Below are 20,673 nucleotides of genomic sequence, written 5' to 3' on the forward strand. Positions count from 1 at the left end.
GGCTTAACCCTCCGGAATGAGCGCCTTTCCTGTCGGTAGCCAAAGCGGCATGACAATCTCGGGTCAGCTCCGACTAGGCCCGATGGCCCCCCCCCACCCCCCCCGGCAGTCCAGGTAATGGCAGGAAAGCCTTCGCCTCTTGGACGAAGTGCCCTGGATGGCGCGGCTTCCGAGTCCTGATTTTCGTTTTGTGACTGAAGCGCGAAAGCGTTGATATTGCTTTACGTATCAGGTGCCGGCTCAGGATCGCTGCTGCCATTGGAGACAGGAACAGGAGTACCATGGAGGTTGGCCAATCGTTCCTCTTCTTTCTGCTGCCGCAAATTTTCAGTCTCCAGCCGCAGGTTTTCCAGGTTCCAGGCATCGTCGTCCTCATCATCCGAATCGTCACCGGCCACTTTCCAGTTGCCGCTCTCGAACAGCGCACGTCCAGTTGCTTCCTTGGCTTTCCGTGCTTGCTCCTCCGCAGCCTTCTTGTCCATACGATCCTTCTTCCACTTGGCGAAAGACTCCGGAGTCACCGGGGTCAGGGTACCGGTGAGCTTGTGCCTTTCGGACTCCAAGAAATCCTCCAGGGTGAGGGTCTTCAGTGGAGACTTGTCCATCAGAGCCTTCTCCGCCGCCCTCTGTTCCCTCGTTTTCAGGACGAATCTGCGGTTGTTAGCAAGGGGCAACACATGGCACAAGTGTGAATCCTTCGGATCAACTTACCCAGGGGGGAGGGCATGCTTATACATGCACTTGTCGGCTCCATTCGGACAGACCCAGAACCACCCGTACTTGCCGTCCTCGATCGCCTCGATGAAGAACTTGCAGACCTTGTCCGTCGTTGTCTTCTGGTTTCCCTTCTTTGACAGGACAACCGTTCGTAACTTGGCCTCGTCCCAGTCTGCAGACGTCTCTTGCTTCTTCTTCTCCTCCACATCCTCCCGAGTGTCCTGGTACAGACTCTTCTTCTCCGTCTTCCGCTCCATTTCCAGGTCGTGGGAGAACTTGCATTTCTTCCCCTTCTCGCAGTTGCCCTTCTTGAAGAATATGCAGACAACGGTCTTGGGGTCGACTCCGAACGGAACCTTCTGGATCTGGGCGGGCTTGTTGAGGAGCATGTCGGCTTCGCGCTTGGCATCTTCGGCGGCCTTCTTCTCGCGCTCCCTCGCCGCCTTCTCGGCCTCTTTTCTCTTCTGTTCCGCGTTGCCGGATTTCAGGGAGGACGCCATCTGGGCGATTTGCCTCTGCGCCGCCGAGCCCTTCTTGTTCTTCATGCCGAAGGTTCGATCCTCGACAAGCTTGGTGGCCGACGGCTTCTTGCCAGCCGGCACCTTCTCGTTCTTCTTGGGAGGCATTATTGAGGGTTCTCGGTGGTGTGGAAATTCTACGTTTGCTTCTAGGACGGGGGAGGGCGGGTGGCTCTTTTCAAGGCGCTCAGAACATAAATTCGTGAGGGGCTTCAAAACTCGAAATCGAATAGTATTAATAGTGGCTCTTCTCAAATGGGAGAGGCAAGAAGTTGTAGACAGCGCCCGCACAGACCATTACAGCTGGCAAGGCTGACAGCACGTGAGCGGGACGTCTTCTAGCTTTTCCATCTTACCATCCATGCACCTAATTACAGGGGTATTGGTTGCAGGCCGAAGCTAAGGTGGCCTCTCTCGTCGCTCACCACCACAAAGGAATCACCACCTCCCATGTTACCTTCAGAACTTGCTGAAGTCAATCTTTTCTGCAAGTGATTAGGCCTTGCTGTCGCGCAGTAGAAATCGGTAAGTTGTCAATTGACCACAAACCCCGAGCATCATTATCGAGCAAGCAATTGTTAACTTGGGATAGAAGCAACAGGCACATCGATCGGCATTTCCCAGGAGGAGTGAATACATCTTGTCGACAAGATGATCTCCGATGACGATCTCTACCGCCTTGCCATCTTCCTTGGCTCAGCAGCAATGATTCTCATTGTGCTATACCATTACATCGAAGTCAACACAGAAGACACCGAGGTTGCGAACGCGAAGGCCACAGCAAAGACAAGGGGCCAATCAACACCGGTTGGCAAGCAAGGAACGGCAACAAAATAGGGAGCCCGTGGAATGAGCCTGTGTGGTCGCGTGGGAGCCGCGAAGCTGGGCCTAGCTATCGCTGCCCGAGGGCTTAATGTTGAGAGTGGTTGAACGCGCGGTACCATTGGTTATTCGAGGCCAGCAAGGGAATCTGCAAAGCCCCCTCGCCGAAGTAACTAGGGAAACAGATACAGGACGGCCCAAGAACTGTAATGGCCAGGGCAATCAGGGAGGATAAGGCACACAAGTATGGCGCTTAAACGTCATATCCTGCGCCCTTCTAGAGCCGGCGCATAAATTCACTGTTGCCAAGGATGCTGTATGAACTGCTTGTTACTTGTTTGCGCTGCGATGGAAGGCCAGTCAGGCAAGTCGTTTACACGCTGCTCGGGACGTTGAGGTTAAGAGCATCGTTCCGGTTCCAAAGTCGTTGAAATAGAAGGTGTTTTGGAGGTGACGACAGTATAATTATCGTGTTTGCTTCCTCTGCCAGGCCCAGCTCTACCTAATTACGCATACATACCTACCTCTAGGCACCAAATGTCGGACCTGCGCTAGGGAACTCATGCCGAGAGCGTGGCTGGCGACGCGAGGCTGAGTGACTCACGAGTGGGTCCAATCCGCTTGTATGTGCGGCACCTTATTTTGGCCCTGCAATCGCCACAGGTACGGAGGTACCTTCTCGGGCGAAGCGACTGCCTGCCACCTTGCCTCCTGTCCCCCATTCCTCCTTCCCCTTGGAAAACCTTCCTCGTCACCTCCCACTCACCATTTCTCCTTCTTCACCAACGCCCACCGCCATCCGCGACTTTTGCCCACAACAACCCAAATTTCACTTCGCATCTTCGGGACTGCAGCCAAATTCGACAGCCCATCCATTTCCCCCCTCGACTTCTCCGCCAATATCGCGACCTTATCTTCCCTTCACGCTTTGCCTCGCCCATCGCGCTCGCTTGCTGCCTGACTGATCGCGCTCAAGCCACGCGATTTAATCAACAACCGTCCACCAGACGACCTCTCATCATTGTCTTCGGTTGCTCTCATTTAATCGAATCTTTTGTACCGATTCGAAACCACACCGTCTCTCATAACCACATTCATCAACCCGCCAACCTTATTCACTTTATCGCCGTCTACACATCCGCCACCATGTCTAGCAAGCTCAACCAGTCTCTCGATGAGATCCTCTCCACCCAGCGGCGTCGCCGCTCTGTGCGCCGCTCTTCCGGCCGACCCACAACCGCCCCTGTTGGCGGCATCCAGAAGAGCACCAAGCCTGCGCGCAATGCTTCAAAGCCCGCGCCTACCAAGAACGCCCGTGCAACTGGCGAGAGCAAGATCATGGTCAGCAACCTGGTAAGTCCTCGCTCATGTCCAACACCGCGGAATCGGCAGGATCCATGCTAACCCACTCATAAGCCCAAGGATGTCTCCGAAGGCCAGATCAAGGTATGTTACCGATGAGGCCATTCCAGCCTTCGAAATTTTGTCGACGTCTCTCCCCATGGTGAACCTATCGACACGTCCCCATTGAACGATTGGGGCTGCATCCGTTTTTCCGGTACGGGAACGTCCAGACACCTGTCTCCCTCACAGATGCACAGCATGCAAAGTCTAGCATCAGCGCAGTGAGGTCGAGCCCACCCCTAGTCGCACGCAGAGCAAATCGACATTAGGGTCGCCTGGCAAGCACCCATGTCTTGATACCTACTGTAACGCATGCGACAAGTAGGCTGGTGGTAGTCTGTGACGAACAAACCCCTACCGGAACTTCTGAGGGCATCCACCTGGCTGGTCACCAGATTGATGAACCCGCAATTTTGGCGAGCTTAGCAGTGAGCAGCAGCATTCCGCCTTTGATCGCGTATCAGCAGCCAGCTCCGCTTGGATTTTGACAATGGCGGCACGAGGGTTGGGCGAGGCATGGGTTCAGTAACCCAATGAAGTTGGCGGATGACTTTGAATGGCTTCCAAGGTCGCTGAAGGAAGGTGGCTTCAGCGCTGTGTCCCAGATTGCGGAAACGTCGTTTGGATGGTTGGCTCCCAGCTCCATCTTATCCCGTTCGATATGGGGGTGCGTGGGTATGGGAGATAAAACGGAACCGCTTGAGGGATGAAGGGCTGCAAGTCTCCTGCTAGTCGCGGGTGATGCTGGCGATGTTACTGTGCTCACTGCTCTGCTTGCTGCTTTTGACTTTTCCCGCGCTGCCGCCTTGGATTTCGTCTACCGAATACCGTCCGTGGATTGTCGATGTCGGGTCGTCGCCGAAGAAGCTACTGTTCGAAGTCTCGCAAACCTTGCTAACCACGATTCTCCCCCGCCAATAGGAATACTTCCAGAAGTCAGTCGGCCAGGTGAAGAAAGTCGAGCTCTCCTACGGGCCGGGCGGTGTCAGTCGAGGCAATGCCCACGTCACCTTCATCCATGCAGATGGCGCGAGCAAAGCCTTTTCGACTTTGAACGGTCTCCTCATCGACAATAGACCTGTGAAGGTTGGTTTCTCCTGGTACAGTGTTAGGACTGTGTTGTTGACATTTTCCAGGTCGAGGTCGTTGTCGCCTCCGCCGACCTTATCCCCCAGCCCAAGACCCTCGGTCAGCGGATCTCGTAAGTGGTTCCTTGTCCAATCTTCTCGCCTCGCTATGACACTAACACCAAATCAGCCAACCGAAGGTGCAGCCCAAATCGGCCGCCAGCAAGCACGGCGCAAACGGCGCAAAGGCCGGTCCTGCCACCAAGACTGCCAAGAAGGGAGCTCCCCGTCGCGCACGTAACGCCCGTCCCTCCAAAAAGACGGCTGAGGAACTGGACTCTGAGATGGCCGACTATTTTGACGGCTCCGCCGCTAACACCGGGAATGCTGAGGGCGCCGCTCCCGCCACTAACGGCGATGCCCAGATGGAGGATGAGATCTTGTAAAGCAGTTTCTTCATGTCAGGAACCATCCCCGGTGATGTGAGCCGGATACACGGGATGGCGGTGCGGGCAGTGACAGGCAACCGGTTGCTCTTTTTCATATTTTTGTCTTCAGGTGGACCCTTGCATATCACAGGCTGTGGCTGAGAGGTGCAATTTCGAAACTGGAAGGTTGATTTCTTTTGCGCGTCTTCTTTCCCGGAATGGTCGGTCGGTGGGAACATTCATCATCAGATTGGTCTTACAGAACCGGGGGATCATACTGGTGACCCCCATAACGGCTGCGTTGACAATAGCTAGCCCTGTCACATCACTATGTACTGTATAATTCCACCGACAGCCTAAGAGACGAATGTGGACAGGCCAATATGTCGCGCCCAGTTTGAAGTTTATTATGTGTTGTATTGTGACTGTTTTCTCCGGCGGGGGACCCTCCCCAGTCCCTCAAACAAGGACTTCCACTATGTTACGCAGCCTCACCAGTGTCCCCATTACCATCATCCCAGTACCGCGGAACAGCAATCCCCTTCCTCCCCCCTTCTACGAACATCACGGCACACCGCGCCATACCCTCCCTCACTCGCTCGCTCCGCCACCCACTTCTTCCTTCCCACCCCTGGGCGCTCGCTTAACGCGGCGCCTGGCCCCCGTGATTCAGCACCGGCGACCGGTACGGCTCGTCGCCCGGCCAGGCGAGCAGGCTGGCGCCCCTGGCGGCGTCTGTGGCGGCATCGAGAGAGGAATATACCGTCTGCGGGACCTCTGCTGTTGTCCCGAGATGGGGGGGCGGGAGTGGCTGGGGCGAGGAGGAGCTGGAGCAGGAGCAGGGGCAGGATCGGGGGGTAGTGGCTGCTGCTTGATGGGTCGGGAGGGCGTGGTGGGTGGTGGTGGTGGGGGAAGAGATGGAGGGGGATATAAGCTGGCCCTGGCCCGGCCCGTGCTGAGATGCGGGCTCGGTCTTCATTTTGTCGGGGGAGTGGTTCCGGATGGCATGTTGAGGAGAGGATCGTGAGAGGGAGGGAGGAGGAGGAAGGAGGGAGGAAGGGGGAGCTGGCTTGTGAGACGGAGCAATCACTCGGTTGGTACGAGTGGCGCGTGGGCTTGTTGTTGGACGGAACCAACAGACACATCCATTACTAGACTATCCCCCACACGCGCTAGGGGACGAGAGTTTAAGTTGAAGGCGGTAGCCATGCGAAAGTAAAATGGTGGGAAGGGCCAGGGAAGGGCCAAGACGCGATTGTCTGGTCTTGCTGGGAGTTGTGGGAGGAGACCAGCTCCTGCTATGCGACCAGTTCAGTCACTCTGGGAGAGGGTGCGGCCCGGACTCACAAAACAGAGAGCCTCTCTCCTCAAGAGGTGTGTGTAGGAAGAGGACTAAGCAACCAGGAGAGCAGAGAACAACTCATCCATCCATCATGATTACGGCAAGGTTGGACGGTGCCACCACAGTGTGTAAATAGGCTCCAAAAACTCCCAAGCCTTAAGCAGTTTGTATTGTAAGTATAGGATCCAACTCCCCAGTGGTCTTCGGTTCTCGTCAGAGCAATAGTCTGTGCTATGTATTCCCAGCCAGTTGCCTAGCTACCCTTGTAATAGAGAGCTTAGCTTTCTGTATGGGTTGGATTATTCTTTATCTTTCCATTGCCGTCCTAGACCAAAGTTGTCCGGGTTGAGCATCTTAGCATGCTGTCGCATTGTCTCGCCATCCTCGACGATTCATTTAAGCCTTGGTCTTGGACTCGCCCTCAGCCTCAGCCTCGCCCTCGGCTGGCTTTGCCGCAGATGCAGCTTCCTCCTCAGCGTCCTCCAAGGCGGGCATCTCATCATCGTCGGAGTCTTCCTCGTCGCCGTCTTCCGGCATGCCACCCAAGCCAGCTCCACCGCCGAGCTTGGAGAAGTCGATGCCGCCAAAGTCGCCACCGCCTAAAGAAGCCCAATGTCAGTACCATGGCCTGAACGGTGTGTGGGGAGGTCTGTTTGCAGCTCCGCAGCCTGCTTCGTAGGCCGACGTATTTCGTTCAGTGCAACAGGATACGCATTTTACGTACCTCCCATACCACCCATACCACCCATGCCAGGCATTCCTCCTGTTGTACGTAGCGGGTTTAGCTGGCGAGCGAGTAGGGAGGAGCAAACCCGGGTAATATTTGGGGGGGGGGGGGGGAGGAGGGTTGAAAATCAAACGGCATTACATACCCATACCACCAAAGTTGGACATGTCCTCCTGTTCTGCGACCTCGTTCTGCTCATCCTCATCGACCCATTTGTCGAAGTCGGTCTTCAGGAAGTGGACCTTCTTCGAATCCTTCAGGAGACGAGGCCAGTAGGCGTCGTCGAGCTCCTTCTTGCGCAGGTGGATCTCGACATTTTTGCCTGTGTGGTTAATCTTGCTCTCCTCGGCGTCGATCTCGGCGTAAAACTCGAGCTCGAGGTGGTAAGTCTTCTTCAGAGAGTCGGAGTGGCCGGTGAAAGTCAGCGATTGAGGCTTGAGATCCAACTTGAGATTCGATGCCGGGACGTCAGGCACGCTGATAGTCAGGTAGATGAAGTTCTTAGCGGCATCGGTGTTGGAAGAGCGCTGGGCCCAGAGGACTGTGAAGATGAAGCACCGTCAGCTACTCTGTCCGAAGCTGTCGCCATGGTTTTCCTTTCCGCGCGTCCCAACCCAATTGGGATGTTTGAGCTAGTGAGGGGAGCAGCAAGGCCAAAAGGCCAAAAGGTCAAGGTGCCGCAAAAATACTCGATGGTCATTGGGGTTGGGGAGGACAATATTTGCTTACCCTCGGGGGTTGCTGTCGACATGGCGAAAACGAGGCTTAGTGTTTTTGGCGTTTGGTTGCTTGCCTGGAGGGGTACGCAATTCGTTGCTGGTGCAGGAAACCTTGCGTTAGAGATTGATGTAGAAGTTGGTGGCATAGGAGACTTACGAATGGATTGAGGTCGTCAGTGTAGGTAGAAAAAATGTCAGATTGAAAGAGGCGTCGGGTGGAGGTTTGAGGCTGCACTGATATGCGTTGCCTTGTAGCGCTGGGGTCAATGGAATGTGTGAGAAGCCCGAAGATTCGACAGACCCTGGCAGGGCTGAGAGGTCGGTCCGGTTAAGTACCGCAATTGGGGTATGTAGGTATACAACACAACCTGGAAGGTGCAAAGTTTAAAAGTTTCGCCGCCCCCCGTCGCCCCTCACCGCCCCTCACCACAGCAGTGGGTTGAGCTTGATGTTGAACATCCTCTACACTCGACTTCTTTGGTATGCGATACCAAATAAGTTGAGTCTAGAAACTGTATAGTGTAGCTCGGTTCTCTTAATGCTTGGAGCAGGTACCTACTAATCCGGATCTACTTGCTGCCTTGGATATCTGACGTAGGTAAATGTAGTTATCTTTTTGATGTGTCCGCTTCTTCTAGACTCCCATATAAACATCATGTAGCTGGTTTCTACGCCAGGATAGTGCCCTGAAGTTGATTTATCGTTTGCTTGCCTTGCAACGTATTGTGTAGAGCCAGCAACCGCAGGCAACTCCAACACGGAAGGCTTCCAACTTGCACTTGCCTTTGACAAGCTTTGTCAACCCAGTGTCCCAGCTGCAGAGCCTGCAGGCCATTTCATGGTGGGGCCATGCGTCCATGCGGGGAATATTACAGTAGCAGCCTCATCGCATAACGTGGTGCACTATAAATTGATTACTAGCCTGAGAACCTTCTTGGACTGTCTAGGTACCTTGGCTGCCTGGGCGCCCGTGACCTGGCCGACGTCAGTGCCGCCCATTCCAACCATTCCCAAACCACATCCCACTGCTAGCACAGAAGCATTGAACACACCAAATCGGGCATTCGCAGAGGCTCAGTAGCCTCTCCTCTGGGCCATCATGGAGACCATAAAAGCTATGTTTGTCAAACCAGACCCGCAAACGCAGGTAAGCCAGCGTCCGCAACAAACGCCAAGCTCCCTCTTCTCCTGCCATCAGTCTCTTCGTAGCCAGCCACATATACACGCACGTTGGAAGACAGACAGACCCCTTTTTCTGACACAAGTGTGCCCTGTTAGATCCGAAAATGCAACGCGTTGATCCGATCCAACATCCGTAAGCTCGACCGTGACATCTCCCAGGTCAAGCAGGGCGAGGCCCGGGCGCGCAACCTGATCGTGCAGGCGGACCGGCGGGCGCAGAGGGACCCGAGCCGGCAGAAGCAGGCGCTCAAGGAGGTGCGGGGCTTGGCGCGCGAGCTGATCCGGGCGCGCCGCACGTCGGCCCGGCTCGTCACCTCCAAGGCGCAGCTCAACAGCGTGCAGATGCAGGTCAACGAGGCCTTTGCCCTGCGCAAGATCGAGGGCAGCATCCGCGCCAGCGTCGGCGTCATGAAGGACGTCAACTCCCTGGTCCGCCTGCCCCAGCTGGCCCACACCATGCAGGAGCTGAGCGTCGAGCTCATGAAGGCCGGTATCATCGAGGAGATGGTCGGCGACGTCCTGCCCGAGACGGACGTACTGGGCGAGGACGAGGAGGAGGCCGAGGGTGAGGTCGACAAGGTCCTGGGCGAGATCCTCAAGGACCGCATGGAGAAGACGGGCGCCCTACCTAGCGTGCCCCCACCGCAGCAAGAGGTGCCCGCACAGCCACAGGAGGAGGAGGAGGATACCGAGGCCATGATGGACCAGATGCGGAATCGTTTGGAGGCTCTGAGGAGCTAGCTGGACCTAGCACGCTCTAGAGAATGTAGTGCCCAAGCAACGGGCTTTTGGCCGGGCGGAGTTTGGCGTTCCGGTCTCTTCTTCCGGTTTCCTTCGACTATGTCATACAAGTCCACGATGTCGATGCAGTCACGACCGGCCCTTGCACATTCGGGTGTGACATAGCTATGCCGACCGACCTTTGGGCAGGCAAGACAGAAAATCGCTCCCAGCGTCTTCCTTGGGTGGCAAATCATTGGGTACATGGCGCTTTCTGCTTTCCCTCCTTGTCGGTCTATCAATTGCATCTAGTTAGGCCTGCCTATCTATGATCAAGAAGAGCTCTGTCCTGGTGCATTAGAGAACACAAAATCAAATTGTACTAGATTTGATCCCCGTGAATTGACGCTCCACGCGAGAGCAACCGTTTCTATGAAGCTGAGCACTCTCAGGGCCACTAACACAGCAACATCGTTGTCAGGCCTTTTGCCTATCAAGCCTCATCGCCAAGGTCTAAGCCTTTCAAAGTCCATGAAATAACGCCTTATAGACCGTTGCTATTACTCTGTATCAACCTGCAGTAATACTCTTCAAGATGGACACGAGCTTGCAGCAAGGATAGCTGAATCATATTGTTGACGCTCGCACAAGGAAAACGAACCACATTGGCGTTCCAATCGAACTGACCCCCCTGCCCACCTTCTCACTTCAGACGCACACCGAGGCCTCTAGCATTGCTTCTGTCACTCTGGACCGGGTGAGGATGAACTATTGGGTGTTCTGTGTGCTTAACACCCGAAAACGAGCCACCACATTGTTCCTGGTCAAGATAGGCCGATCCGATCCAAATATACAAAAGGGGGCTGGAGAGGGCAGCTGCGCCAGCTGATTACGCCCAAGACGTTGGCCTGGATGGGAACAAGACAACATCGCAAGGGGCCAATATCTCATATGCCCTTCCGGGGGCATGGTTTGCTATCCAGGGGCTTTCCCGGGTCTGTCGAGGCTTTGGCAGACAAGCAACCAGGGCTTTCCCGGGTCTGTCGAGGCTTTGGCAGACAAGCAACCAGTGTTTCCGCATGTCGTGAATCTGCCTACCTGTCGTCGAAGTCGGGCGCGACCACAGCTTTCGAAAACCCATCATAGGCCGCCTGGCTAACTGGGACTTAGACACTAGACCTGCTAGAGGGATGTGCAGGACGGTGTTGTATGGTTTTCGGTAGGCAAATCTTCCATCAAGGGGGAGAGAAACTCTGGCCACTACATAACTCGGTTTCCTCTCGTACCCCCGATCTCTCGAAGTGTAAGGAGAGTGACATCGGTGGGAATAAGAAACCCAGGCATGGAGCTCAGGGTGCATGGCTCTAGACCATGGCCTACGGGACCACGCGATGATAATATCAAGCATACTTCGCACACATCATAGGGTCCGGGGTTGTCGAGTAAGGCTTACTGCATTGTCGTGACATGTTAGGTCGTGGAACCTGAAAAGAAACAACGCAACTTACAGGTCGGGGAAGACCATGAGTCTCACCCAGAACGTTGGGAAATAAATGTATTGGATCCTCCTAGAACCGATGTAAAACCTGGAGTATCACAAACGAAACCTCGACGAGGATCTTGAGCCATGCATGACTGGACTCAATATACCAGAAGAAGGCAGATGGGTCTGCCGCTCCCCAGTCTGCCCTGTTCAGGAGACCGTTTGTCCTCAAAGTGACTTCAGATACTGAGGCGTGCCCCTGCCAGCTTTACCTGACAAAGTTAACGATAAACCCCTGAATCCAGTCACTGGGATCAAGGGAAGGCGCAACAGGCAGCAGTCAAGACACCAAGGGTCTCGTATTGTGTGACGAGAGGCGGTTGGGTTGCTCTAAGTGCTAGCAGCGTGCGAACCCTCATTGGCGTACGCACGACGAATCACACTGGTATCGGGCATCAAATCACTGGCTCCCCGAAACGAGCGAGTGGAGATAAAACATGGTCCCAGGTCTCGTGATCTTTCGACCTTTAAACGCCCATCAAGTGATGCTACCCGCGCATCATGCAACGTAGCGTCCTTGGTTTGCGGTCTGGGCGCTTTCAATGTGATGATATTCTGATGGTGCCTCACCTGGAGCTCTCAAGGGTGGCTGACTGGAGGAACACGACTGTGATGATAATGCGCATAATGTTACAGGCAGATAGATATAAGTTGAGGATGTGCCTAGGATCCTGCTGCTGCACACTTTCACAGCTGTTTCCGGGTAGGAGGATAAGGAGAAACTAAGGGTTGCATAACTACCCACTCGGGGCCTCTCTGTGATACTATCTTTAGGCATGATGTGGGAGTGGCACTGCCCACTGTCCACTCATCCTTGGCCAGACATTTCCAGCCTTTATGGTGGTGCCTGTCATGCAAGACGGATCAAGATGATATGAGAACGGGGCGGTAACGCTTTAGATTATATAATGCTTCAAAATGCGACATGACAAATAAGCCAAGTGTTCGACAGCAACAGGACGAGGGGGACGGTGGGAAAAGGTGGATGGTTTGGAACAGGGGTGGAAGTGATGAAATGTTGAGCCCAATCATGGAGCCAACCTGAGCCACGAGTTGAGCGAAAACGGTGAATCCCTCAGGTCAACCCTTAGTTAGCGATACAACAGATATATGAGTTCTTGTCGTTGAACTCGGCCAACTCGGAGGTTATTGGTGGCGGCTTAAACGAGAACCTTTGTGCGGGGGTTTGATAGGTGAGGCGAGATCGGAGGCAACTGTGAAATGAAACATATGCATAAGGCGTCATTCAGGGAGGCAGTGGGGGTCCATTCTAGGCTATCGCATCTGACAAGCTGACAGTGCAGAGAAGTGCTCTATCGCCTCAATATGCTTGCCTTGTGTTGTTTTTGGAAGGCGAAGTCGTTTGTTGGTGGACTGGGAAGGCTGATTTTGATGGAGGAGGATATGTGTGTGGATGACTCGATAAGGGCGATGTGACGGACCATAAACAAAGAGACTCATCCTCGAAGTGGCTCATACCAGCCTATTACAACGTAGGGTACAAGTGTTCTGAGCGCGACTTTCGTCAAACCTTGGACCAGGAAAAAGGCCAAGAAACAAAAAGCATCGCGGAACTGGACAGGTTGATGGCGGGATGACTTGGGAAATACCCCCACGTCCAGCATCCCACTTAATTCACCGACCTGCCATTTACAGCCAGTGGACCCCATCTAAACTCCAGAATCACATAGGGGGGGCATTTTTGTCACATTTTCGCCCGATATGCTTGCCTAGGAGGATCTGGGATCGAGTAAAATGTTGGGGTTTCAGCCGGAGGCACGGTGTACGCACTTATCCAACTGACTGGATCAATGTCCTTCTACACAACGTAGCACTGAATGGCGAGGCACCAAGAGGCGGCATGGATCGCCATTTGATCCAATATATGGGACCTGTCGACCTTGCTTGCGAGAGGAGAGCGATCTGGTTGCACATGATCCATAGAATGCCATCACAGCCCTCCAGCCTTGACTGAGCTGGGTGAGATGATGACATCTGATCCTGTCGACCAGGCGGGGAGTGGGGATCTGGGCAAAAGAGAGGCAAAAGAAAAGGAGTGGGACGACGGCCTACAATTTGCAGCTGGTTGCAAATCATGTCTTACCCGCGGGTGAGAGCGAGGTGCGAGGCGGATGGCGAATCCCGAATCATTCGTCCCTTTCACCTGCTATATAAAAGCAAGCTCGTGAAAAAGAGAAGGATGAATTTTTTGGATATGTGACCGTCCCAAGGCGCCCCCTGATTGGCAAGTCATTGGTCAGTTTTCACATGTGAGGAGACGATCAGCCTCGAAAACTGGAACAGCGGGGAGCGTGGATTTGATCTCGAGTGCCGGGATCATTTGTCAGATCGGGATGGATTAGGAGAACCGCTATTTTCGAGTTTGCTCGACCGAATCTCGGTCCGCTTCGCTTGCGCTTCTTCGTTTGCCGAGTCCCAATTCCTTCCTGGCCGGTAGTTCGAACCGTTAGCTTCATTTGTTATGAATGAAGAAATTTTAACGGTCAATCATGGATCTAGGGCGGGCTAGGCGGGTTCTGGATCAGCTTCCGAGCGCCGGGAACGTGCGCGGGGGTCTATTCAAGGTCTGTGCTACCGGAAAGAGCTGCTCCATTCCGGCAAGTGGGGGAACATGGCTACCCTGTCGCACTCCCCCTACTCCGTACGCGTACATAGTGTAGGCACACCCAGAGTTAGGAATCGCAACGGTCGAAGATGAGACATAACGCGGAAATACATTTAGGAAAATGAAAGAAAAGCGGAAAGAAAAGTGAGTTAGAGCCTCTGTAGGTAGTCGAGCAAACCTCCGTTGGTCCTCTGCCCTCCGTCCAACATAGGATCCAGATGTCAATGATCTAGAATTTCATGGGACCCACTGGGGCTTCAAGACAGAGCTAGAGCTGCTAGACCGAATGTCGGGGGCGGGATCTGCCCCGGGATGCGGGTCGGGTATCGATGCCGCCGCCTGTTGGTGGCGGGTTGAAAGGCGGTCAGAAACAGAACAAAATAAGGGAGAAAGAAACAAACCCCTTGCCAACCAACAGCCAACCAACACGAAACAACCTGGCATCCAGCACAGCACCGTCTGGCCCTCTTGCCTCCCTTGCTGTGTTGTCCATTCACCGTTGGGCCGGCAAGCAGCATGAAGCATAGAGTCATGGTCCATCCATGGACAGGTTTGCTTTGCTCTGACGAGGAGAGACGGTGAGGCTTGCCACCCAACACTGCAGAACGAACGAATTACGAATTCGTAATTACTCCGGAGGCAAGGCAGCAGCACAGCACACCACCTCATCAAATGTGAGATAAGCAAAGTAATCAAATTGTCCACTCGTTTGGAATGGGACGGCGCAAGTCACCCCAGAAGACAGACGGGCGAATCTGGGGTTGCCCATCGTGCTTCCCCAGTCTGACTCACATTTGGTTTTAGGTGCTTGATCTATCATTCGTGGCAACCGATGACCGGTTTTCTGGGAGCCAGCAGGGCTGAAATTTGAAAGTTGGCGCCAAGGAAGTATGCGTTTGCCGGATTACAGGCGCATGCTCGATGCAGCAAAAATTACTCTGCAGTACGTATACTTGTCACTTGGTAATGTTATGTATGTACAGTACCTCTTCATACTTGGAAGAGAAGGAAAATGACACGGGATTATTTATGAGGTGGAATGTGGGTGGATGATTGATTGCTTCGTACGTCCCATATGTCCCATCTGACCTTGGCCGGATGAGGACCATAAATGATAGCAGCAGCAGCAGAAGCAAGCACGCGCTGCGAGATAAACAGGTTGTGATGCCGCAAAAATCCTGGCATATCATCTCTTGGAAAGTCATGGTTGCTGGATCTGAGACACGGGTGCCGCCGGGTGGCTGGGTTTCAGCTCATTTCCCTGTTGCTCGCTGTTTGCTTGCTTTTTAATCTTATTTTTTGGTTCTCTTTTCCTTCTTTTTGTCTTTCCTCTCTGGGCCGAGAACGCGCCAGGTGGATGCCTCGACTTCGAATTTCGACGCACAGAAGGAATCTGGCGGGAGGTCTGGGGCCGTCGGCTGGCCTACCGTCAGCCGGTCCCAGCCTAGGCTCGCTTCCCCGGCCCATGCCAACCAATGGATGCCGCTCTAACGGCCACCACCCACCAATCGCCCACACTCTTCCCACGGTCTCACCCCAGCCGATCCAGCCAACCCACGGGATGGATTGCTTTTCGCAAAGGCGGTCAGGGAGACTCGGATCACCGCCCCTTCCCTAGTCAGCGACTCAGCGTCGCCCCAAACACCAAAGCGCAGCTGGGTGTGTTTGTGTGTCGCGCCCTACGCTCCGACTGGCGGGCCGTGGGGGCTTCCCAAGGTTACTAGGGAGGGAGAAATGTCAATGCCCACTGCCACGGAACGCGGTTGGCTTGCCGTTTGGACTGTACCGATGTACACTACCCATCATCCCCGTTCATCCCGTGCTTGGTCGATGATTCACCCCCCAAAACAGGCAGCCCCCCGTTATCCCCCCAATCCCGTGCGTTATCCGTGGGTGACCAACTTTTTTATATATCTGCTTGTGCCACAACGCGCCCCCCTTCATGTTGGTCGCCCTCCTTCTACTTTCTCGCATCGACTTCCAAATATACATCGGATCCTGTCAGACTTGCCCTTTTGGCTTCCCCGAACCTTAAATTTAATATTATTGCGGCCCTGTGACACCGAACTTGCAAACCAACCGTAACCTACGCCCGTATCCTCAGTGCTCACTCAAATATAAGAACGCTACCACCTCACTCCCACACTCTCTCTGCCTCTGCGATTCCGCTACCCTACCACCGCCGCCTACAGAGGAGTCGAACGCGTTCATGATACCAGCTATACGAACGTAGTTAGTCCTGCAACACTTCACAACAACAAAGATAACTTGACGTGCACAATATCATACGGCCAAGACCCAAGACTTACAGAAGACCATCCGAACAAGCCATGTACAGCTCGTACGGCTCCTACAGCGGCATGTCCGCACCTTTGGACATCAACCCAAGCACCTTGTCCGTACGCGCCCAGCACGCCAACTGCGCCTTCCCCTCATGGCCACGACGGTCGTCGCTCTCCGAGTCGGAGAACGAGGAGCGGCCGACATCCTACCTGTCGGACGAGGACCTGTTCCCCTCGGACCCCTTCGAGGACGACGCGCACAGCGTCTCTAGCGCCGGCAGCGCGTCGCCGCAGTTTCTCCAGTCGCCGCCGCAGCAGATCACCGAGGCCGAGCTGCTCGACAGGCAGCGCGAGCATGCTGCCCACCAGCGCGAGGTCATGCGCTTCCTCATGGGCGAGAAGGAGCGCCGCCGCCAGGCCGCCAAGAAGCAGCGCCGGTCGTCCAGCAGCAGCAGCAGCGGCTCCAGCTCCAGCTCCGCTAAGAAGAGTCCCAAGAGCAAGCTCAGCGCCATGACGCCGATAGCCGAGGCGGAGTGATCGGGGCTGTCCCGCTAGAAGCGGTACCTGTTTGACAACATTGCTGATATGAGTGAGCTTTACTTCCCTTTGGCCACGTCTGTCCAGCGACACGGCTAACAATAGTCGAAAGATTCCAAACGATGGGACATGTTACCGACGATCATCATTATTAGCCTCGGATCTTGTCCGGGAACACATCGCCATTATGGCGATCACTACCCAAGACCCGCCGTCTTGCGTAGACGTTTTTCTGCCCAGTGGCCTGCGCATGCGCGTCGCATCCCATGTGGTCAGGGGAGCACCCCTGCTTCGCTCTCCCACTCGGACGAGACTTTCCCGACGAGCCTTACCCGAGGCTAAGTAAGGCGCGAACACGCGAAACGTGCAGGATGCATGCATGCGCAGCGTGCGGAAGAAGGAGGTTCGGGAGGATATGGGCTTGGAATCAGGGCACCTCGGATGTGGTCGGGAACGTCACTATTTGCCGCCGCACTGCCTACGGGACCGTGACGTCGGCTATCGGCTAATGGAAAGGAGTTGGGGCTTGCCGAGCCGGCGGGTGGATAATGGGCCCCTGAGAGAACCCCGAGTTGGGGCGTTGGAGGGCGAGGCAAAGATGACGACGCGTTGGGGGCCTGGTTGGGGCGATCATGGCAGGAAAAGAAGGGCCCGTGACGCGCATAAGGGAACCTAGAAAGACATGTGCGCCTGTGGTTGCCGTCTACTCACGCACCCTAACCCTATGGGTGGGGCTCCCGCTAGGAGAATATGAGGGTTGCATGGAACACGCATGGAACTCGGGCACTGGAGCATCTGGGGATGGAGAGTTTTTTTTGAGAGCGGATAGCGTGAAGTTTACACAGCATCGATACCCCAAGCATGGATGGATTACCCATGGATCTAGCATTTTCAATGGAACAATGGAACTTAATGGTTAAATTCTAGTTACACTACCACGAGATGGCCAGTGTTCTTTGCCTCTGCCTCTCTACCTCTACCATTCGTGCTTACGCAGATCCTGTCGCCTGTTCGTGGGGCTGACGGCCGTAAACTGTTCATATGTAGGAGCGGTGATGTTGACGGGATTTTGGTATTTTAAGATGTTTGGTGTGATCGAGGTGCTAGCTAGCGTGTGATGAGACTTCCCTTCAACTTTTAGGTCAAAGTAAACGGCCGTACTGCGAAGCTAGATCTCCCACATTGGAGGAGGTGAGCAGGCCAAGGAAGGTGGGCAGACACAGTGGAAAATGTCACTCTCGCTTTGCGGAGATCGCCACAGGGATTCGCGCCGCGAAAAGGGCAGGCGACGCGACAATGGCGTTGTGAACCCTGGCCCAACACAAAAGCTGAGCCACAAATGAAATCGCGACTCTCGAGCGGGGGAGGCGCTCGGTTTTCTCCCATTCGTCGATGTCAGGATGGGATCAGCTAGCTCAGATCTGACCCTACTTCGTATACGGATTATTGCCACAGACTGGTCGAGTCTGGGGTTATTAGAAGGAGTCTGGGCCAGCCCTGGCTGTCCGATTTGTAGGCTCGGTTGGAGGCAACTCTATCGTAATATCTACCATCAACCTACCGTTGCTGCTTCTACCATCGAGGAAAGATCCAGTTGGGACAAAGTAGGTATTGCAGCGGCAATCAAGTGGATATCAAGTGATTGTCAATTCGTCTCCTCATCAAATCAGCCTCCGCTCTAGGCATGTAAGTGTCGACTCGATGAGAGTAAGACAGCCTCCAACGTGGGGTAAAGACCCCGTCACCCTGGTAGGCAGGCATGCACGTTCAGGTGTGATTGTGACGTGAAATGAGATGTGACTTAGATGCCCTGCATGGCGTCCAGACTCTAGCCTCCATCCAGACTCGGAGAGTCGCATGTTGTGCGACTCGGCATTTCTCAATTCAACATGTGGGATCAAGGCTACACTAGATGGAAACTGGCTTGGTTACAGATGGCCTACGGAATAACTTGAGTGTCTTGCCTGCCTTAAATGTTGAAACTGTCAATCATAAGGCATACATATATGGAGATCAACAGGATCAACAAGGTGAGCGGGGGCCGGCCGCTAGCCGGCAAGCTGGCATTGTGGGGGGGATGTTGGCGGGGATGATAGCGGGACATAGCGGAGGGATCCACTACACCTTGATCCCGAGACCCACACCGACTTACCTCTTTCTACACATATCTGAGATTGGGGGTTGACATGCTTGCGAGCTAACCCCAACTCGTTCATCACATCACAGCTCTCCTACAAACCTACCTTGGTCACAGAGGAAAACAATCGGTCCTCTCGATCCTTGTGGCCCCTCGAGCTGCGGGCGTGTCCTATTTCATCACCTCGACGAGTTGTCGGCCGATTATTTGTTCGATAAGGTAGGACAGCATACGAGATGCCAGGGCCCAGGTACGGGGCTGTAGGTTGAGGAGGGGGAGGAGCTTTCATCAATCTGAAATGGTAGTCCGTGTGCAATTGGGTCCGACCACGCGGCCGCCCGGTTGAGACAGGCCGCGGAGTAAGGTAGCAATGCATCGCCTTTTCCTCGCCTCGTACTTGGTAAGTAAGGCAAGGTAGTAAATAAATACCCGGAAAGGCATGTATTCGCGATGTGGCTCACGTATTTAAGCAGGTGCTACTACATGGGGTTGAGCCCCGACCCTTGAGCATATCGTACATATGTAAAAGAGACACACGAGAGTGAGCCTTTCTTGAACTGAAGACTCTGAAACTCCGATGATTCCATAAAAACGAATTGCCTCCAGCTGGTCAGCAAGGCGAGGTCAGTTTAAGGTGAGTTCGAGGTCAGATTTTTCGAATAAAAAAAGGAAAGAAAAAATAAAGGTCGTATATTAGCCTCACTTAAACCCAAAATCTGCAAGCTACAATGCCGGGTTGGAAATATTTTTCATGGCCAGCACGGAATAGCTTCCTACCTCACACTACGGTACACTAGGCTTTTTGCGTGCAGACGGGAGGGCCGTTTACATTCTCACCGACATACCTAGGTAGCTAGGTAGTGGACTTTACCTCTTCCTCTCTCTCCCTTGCAGATCTCGATATCCACCATGCATGGCCATTACCATGGGATCCTTATCCGTAGCTACTCGATAGTGCAGCGTTTGCCCTGTGCATTCAATCCACTTCATCTATTAAGCTGTTACTGATGGTTGAAATAACCAAACTAGTGTGTGGACTCGGAATGCACAATGCCATGGTGCGGTCTACTTCGTAGTACTTTGCTCTGTGAAGCGGGCATGACAAGACGAGGGGCGGAAACGACAGGATAATATCGTCGCTCCTTTAAGATTCTCACAGATCAGTCGACTGGCAAACTGGCGACTGGGCGCTTGAGAACTGTGATTAGCCGTTGTGATTGGCCCGTGGCTGTGATCCGCACACTCTGGGATGCATGGGTGGCTCCTCTCCCGTAAGCCAATAATCAGCCTCAACGGGCTCATCGCAAGGGTCGGCGGTTAACTAGAGCTACATGGGGATACACCAGTAGTGACCTTGTCCCCGACAGGGGACAGCAAGTGCTCAGTGCTGGCGTCTGGACAACGCGGGACAGACATGGACTTCCATCCATCGTCCATCCAGTCCCCCTTCGGCCGCAAGAGTCAGCGGCGGTCAAGAGAGTAGCTCAAATGAGGAAAGATCACGCCAGAGATGGTCATGGAAGATGAGGGGGTCTTAAACGGGCAGCCACGCCTCGACGCTAAACATGGTACCTGCTTCATCTTCTGGTGAGCAGAGGACTGCCATTGAGTTGTCATTGGGCTGTCGACCAATGGTAGGAGCAACAAGCGAAGCAAGCCAGACCACACAACCCGGAAGGCTAATTATGGCAAATATTGAATGTACCGTACTGATACCATGTAAGTCCCTGCCAACCATACATCCTTGCCAACCAGACATCGCGAGCTGCTGCGAGCACTGGCGGGCAGTGGAGCGGGTGCAGCGTGCACTTTCCTGCGCATCCTGGGCCTGCCTCCCACCGCCGACCACTCGAATTCCAATGCGACAAGGTAGAGATCCCTGTGGCCTTGATGCTCGACAGA

At 54.2% G+C, this 20,673-nt stretch overlaps 7 protein-coding genes across 7 annotated transcripts; 4 read left to right on the plus strand and 3 right to left on the minus strand.

Moving 5' to 3' along the window:
• Positions 1-103: 103 nt before the first annotated feature.
• Positions 104-1,473, minus strand: QBC33DRAFT_483355 (ccch zinc finger DNA-binding protein). Its single transcript, XM_060425383.1, has 2 exons — positions 712-1,473; positions 104-651 (listed from the first exon to the last, which is right to left on the minus strand). The coding sequence occupies exons 1-2, from the start codon at positions 1,341-1,343 to the stop codon at positions 222-224; spliced, it is 1,062 nt and encodes a 353-aa protein (XP_060288589.1). The 5' UTR covers positions 1,344-1,473; the 3' UTR covers positions 104-221.
• A 3-nt stretch (positions 1,474-1,476) lies between these two features.
• Positions 1,477-2,491, plus strand: QBC33DRAFT_521030 (Oligosaccaryltransferase-domain-containing protein). Its single transcript, XM_060426425.1, has one exon. The coding sequence runs from the start codon at positions 1,887-1,889 to the stop codon at positions 2,070-2,072; it is 186 nt and encodes a 61-aa protein (XP_060288590.1). The 5' UTR covers positions 1,477-1,886; the 3' UTR covers positions 2,073-2,491.
• Positions 2,492-3,111: 620 nt separating this feature from the next.
• On the plus strand, positions 3,112-5,149 carry QBC33DRAFT_7286 (uncharacterized protein). The gene is made up of 5 exons (XM_060433019.1): positions 3,112-3,410; positions 3,474-3,503; positions 4,383-4,547; positions 4,598-4,662; positions 4,719-5,149. Exons 1-5 carry the CDS (start codon positions 3,204-3,206, stop codon positions 4,972-4,974), a joined length of 723 nt encoding a protein of 240 aa, XP_060288591.1. The 5' UTR covers positions 3,112-3,203; the 3' UTR covers positions 4,975-5,149.
• A 450-nt stretch (positions 5,150-5,599) lies between these two features.
• On the minus strand, positions 5,600-5,935 carry QBC33DRAFT_553831 (uncharacterized protein; the record flags this gene model as incomplete). Its single annotated transcript, XM_060429445.1, has 1 exon — positions 5,600-5,935. One exon carries the CDS (start codon positions 5,933-5,935, stop codon positions 5,600-5,602), a length of 336 nt encoding a protein of 111 aa, XP_060288592.1.
• Positions 5,936-6,338: 403 nt separating this feature from the next.
• Positions 6,339-8,155, minus strand: QBC33DRAFT_7304 (protein wos2). Its single transcript, XM_060433020.1, has 4 exons — positions 7,902-8,155; positions 7,755-7,841; positions 7,171-7,566; positions 6,339-6,897 (listed from the first exon to the last, which is right to left on the minus strand). The coding sequence occupies exons 2-4, from the start codon at positions 7,774-7,776 to the stop codon at positions 6,695-6,697; spliced, it is 621 nt and encodes a 206-aa protein (XP_060288593.1). The 5' UTR covers positions 7,777-7,841; positions 7,902-8,155; the 3' UTR covers positions 6,339-6,694.
• A 688-nt stretch (positions 8,156-8,843) lies between these two features.
• QBC33DRAFT_443942 (putative charged multivesicular body protein 3) lies at positions 8,844-9,667 on the plus strand (the record flags this gene model as incomplete). Its single annotated transcript, XM_060424244.1, has 2 exons — positions 8,844-8,891; positions 9,023-9,667. 2 exons carry the CDS (start codon positions 8,844-8,846, stop codon positions 9,665-9,667), a joined length of 693 nt encoding a protein of 230 aa, XP_060288594.1.
• Positions 9,668-15,673: 6,006 nt separating this feature from the next.
• Positions 15,674-16,854, plus strand: QBC33DRAFT_7575 (uncharacterized protein). The gene is made up of 3 exons (XM_060433046.1): positions 15,674-15,704; positions 15,938-16,686; positions 16,747-16,854. Exon 2 carries the CDS (start codon positions 16,146-16,148, stop codon positions 16,632-16,634), a length of 489 nt encoding a protein of 162 aa, XP_060288595.1. The 5' UTR covers positions 15,674-15,704; positions 15,938-16,145; the 3' UTR covers positions 16,635-16,686; positions 16,747-16,854.
• Positions 16,855-20,673: the final 3,819 nt, after the last annotated feature.

The sequence above is a fragment of the Phialemonium atrogriseum genome (genome assembly GCF_030411735.1).
Source record: "Phialemonium atrogriseum strain 8032-3 unplaced genomic scaffold QBC33scaffold_1, whole genome shotgun sequence".
NCBI classification, from domain to species: Eukaryota; Fungi; Ascomycota; class Sordariomycetes; order Cephalothecales; family Cephalothecaceae; genus Phialemonium; species Phialemonium atrogriseum.

Bases quoted from the DNA above. Each gene is read 5' to 3' on its own strand.
- QBC33DRAFT_483355 (XM_060425383.1), bottom strand. From the start codon at position 1,343: ATGCCTCCCAAGAAGAACGAGAAGGTGCCGGCTGGCAAGAAGCCGTCG. The intron at 652-711 runs GTAAGTTGATCC...TAACAACCGCAG, and splicing joins AAGCATGCCCTCCCCCCTGG to ATTCGTCCTGAAAACGAGGG.
- QBC33DRAFT_521030 (XM_060426425.1), top strand. From the start codon at position 1,887: ATGATCTCCGATGACGATCTCTACCGCCTTGCCATCTTCCTTGGCTCA.
- QBC33DRAFT_7286 (XM_060433019.1), top strand. From the start codon at position 3,204: ATGTCTAGCAAGCTCAACCAGTCTCTCGATGAGATCCTCTCCACCCAG. The intron at 3,504-4,382 runs GTATGTTACCGA...CCCCGCCAATAG, and splicing joins TCTCCGAAGGCCAGATCAAG to GAATACTTCCAGAAGTCAGT. The intron at 4,548-4,597 runs GTTGGTTTCTCC...GACATTTTCCAG, and splicing joins TCGACAATAGACCTGTGAAG to GTCGAGGTCGTTGTCGCCTC.
- QBC33DRAFT_7304 (XM_060433020.1), bottom strand. From the start codon at position 7,776: ATGTCGACAGCAACCCCCGAGG. The intron at 7,567-7,754 runs GTAAGCAAATAT...TCATCTTCACAG, and splicing joins GTCGACAGCAACCCCCGAGG to TCCTCTGGGCCCAGCGCTCT. The intron at 6,898-7,170 runs GTATGTAATGCC...GGGCTTCTTTAG, and splicing joins GTCCAACTTTGGTGGTATGG to GCGGTGGCGACTTTGGCGGC.
- QBC33DRAFT_7575 (XM_060433046.1), top strand. From the start codon at position 16,146: ATGTACAGCTCGTACGGCTCCTACAGCGGCATGTCCGCACCTTTGGAC.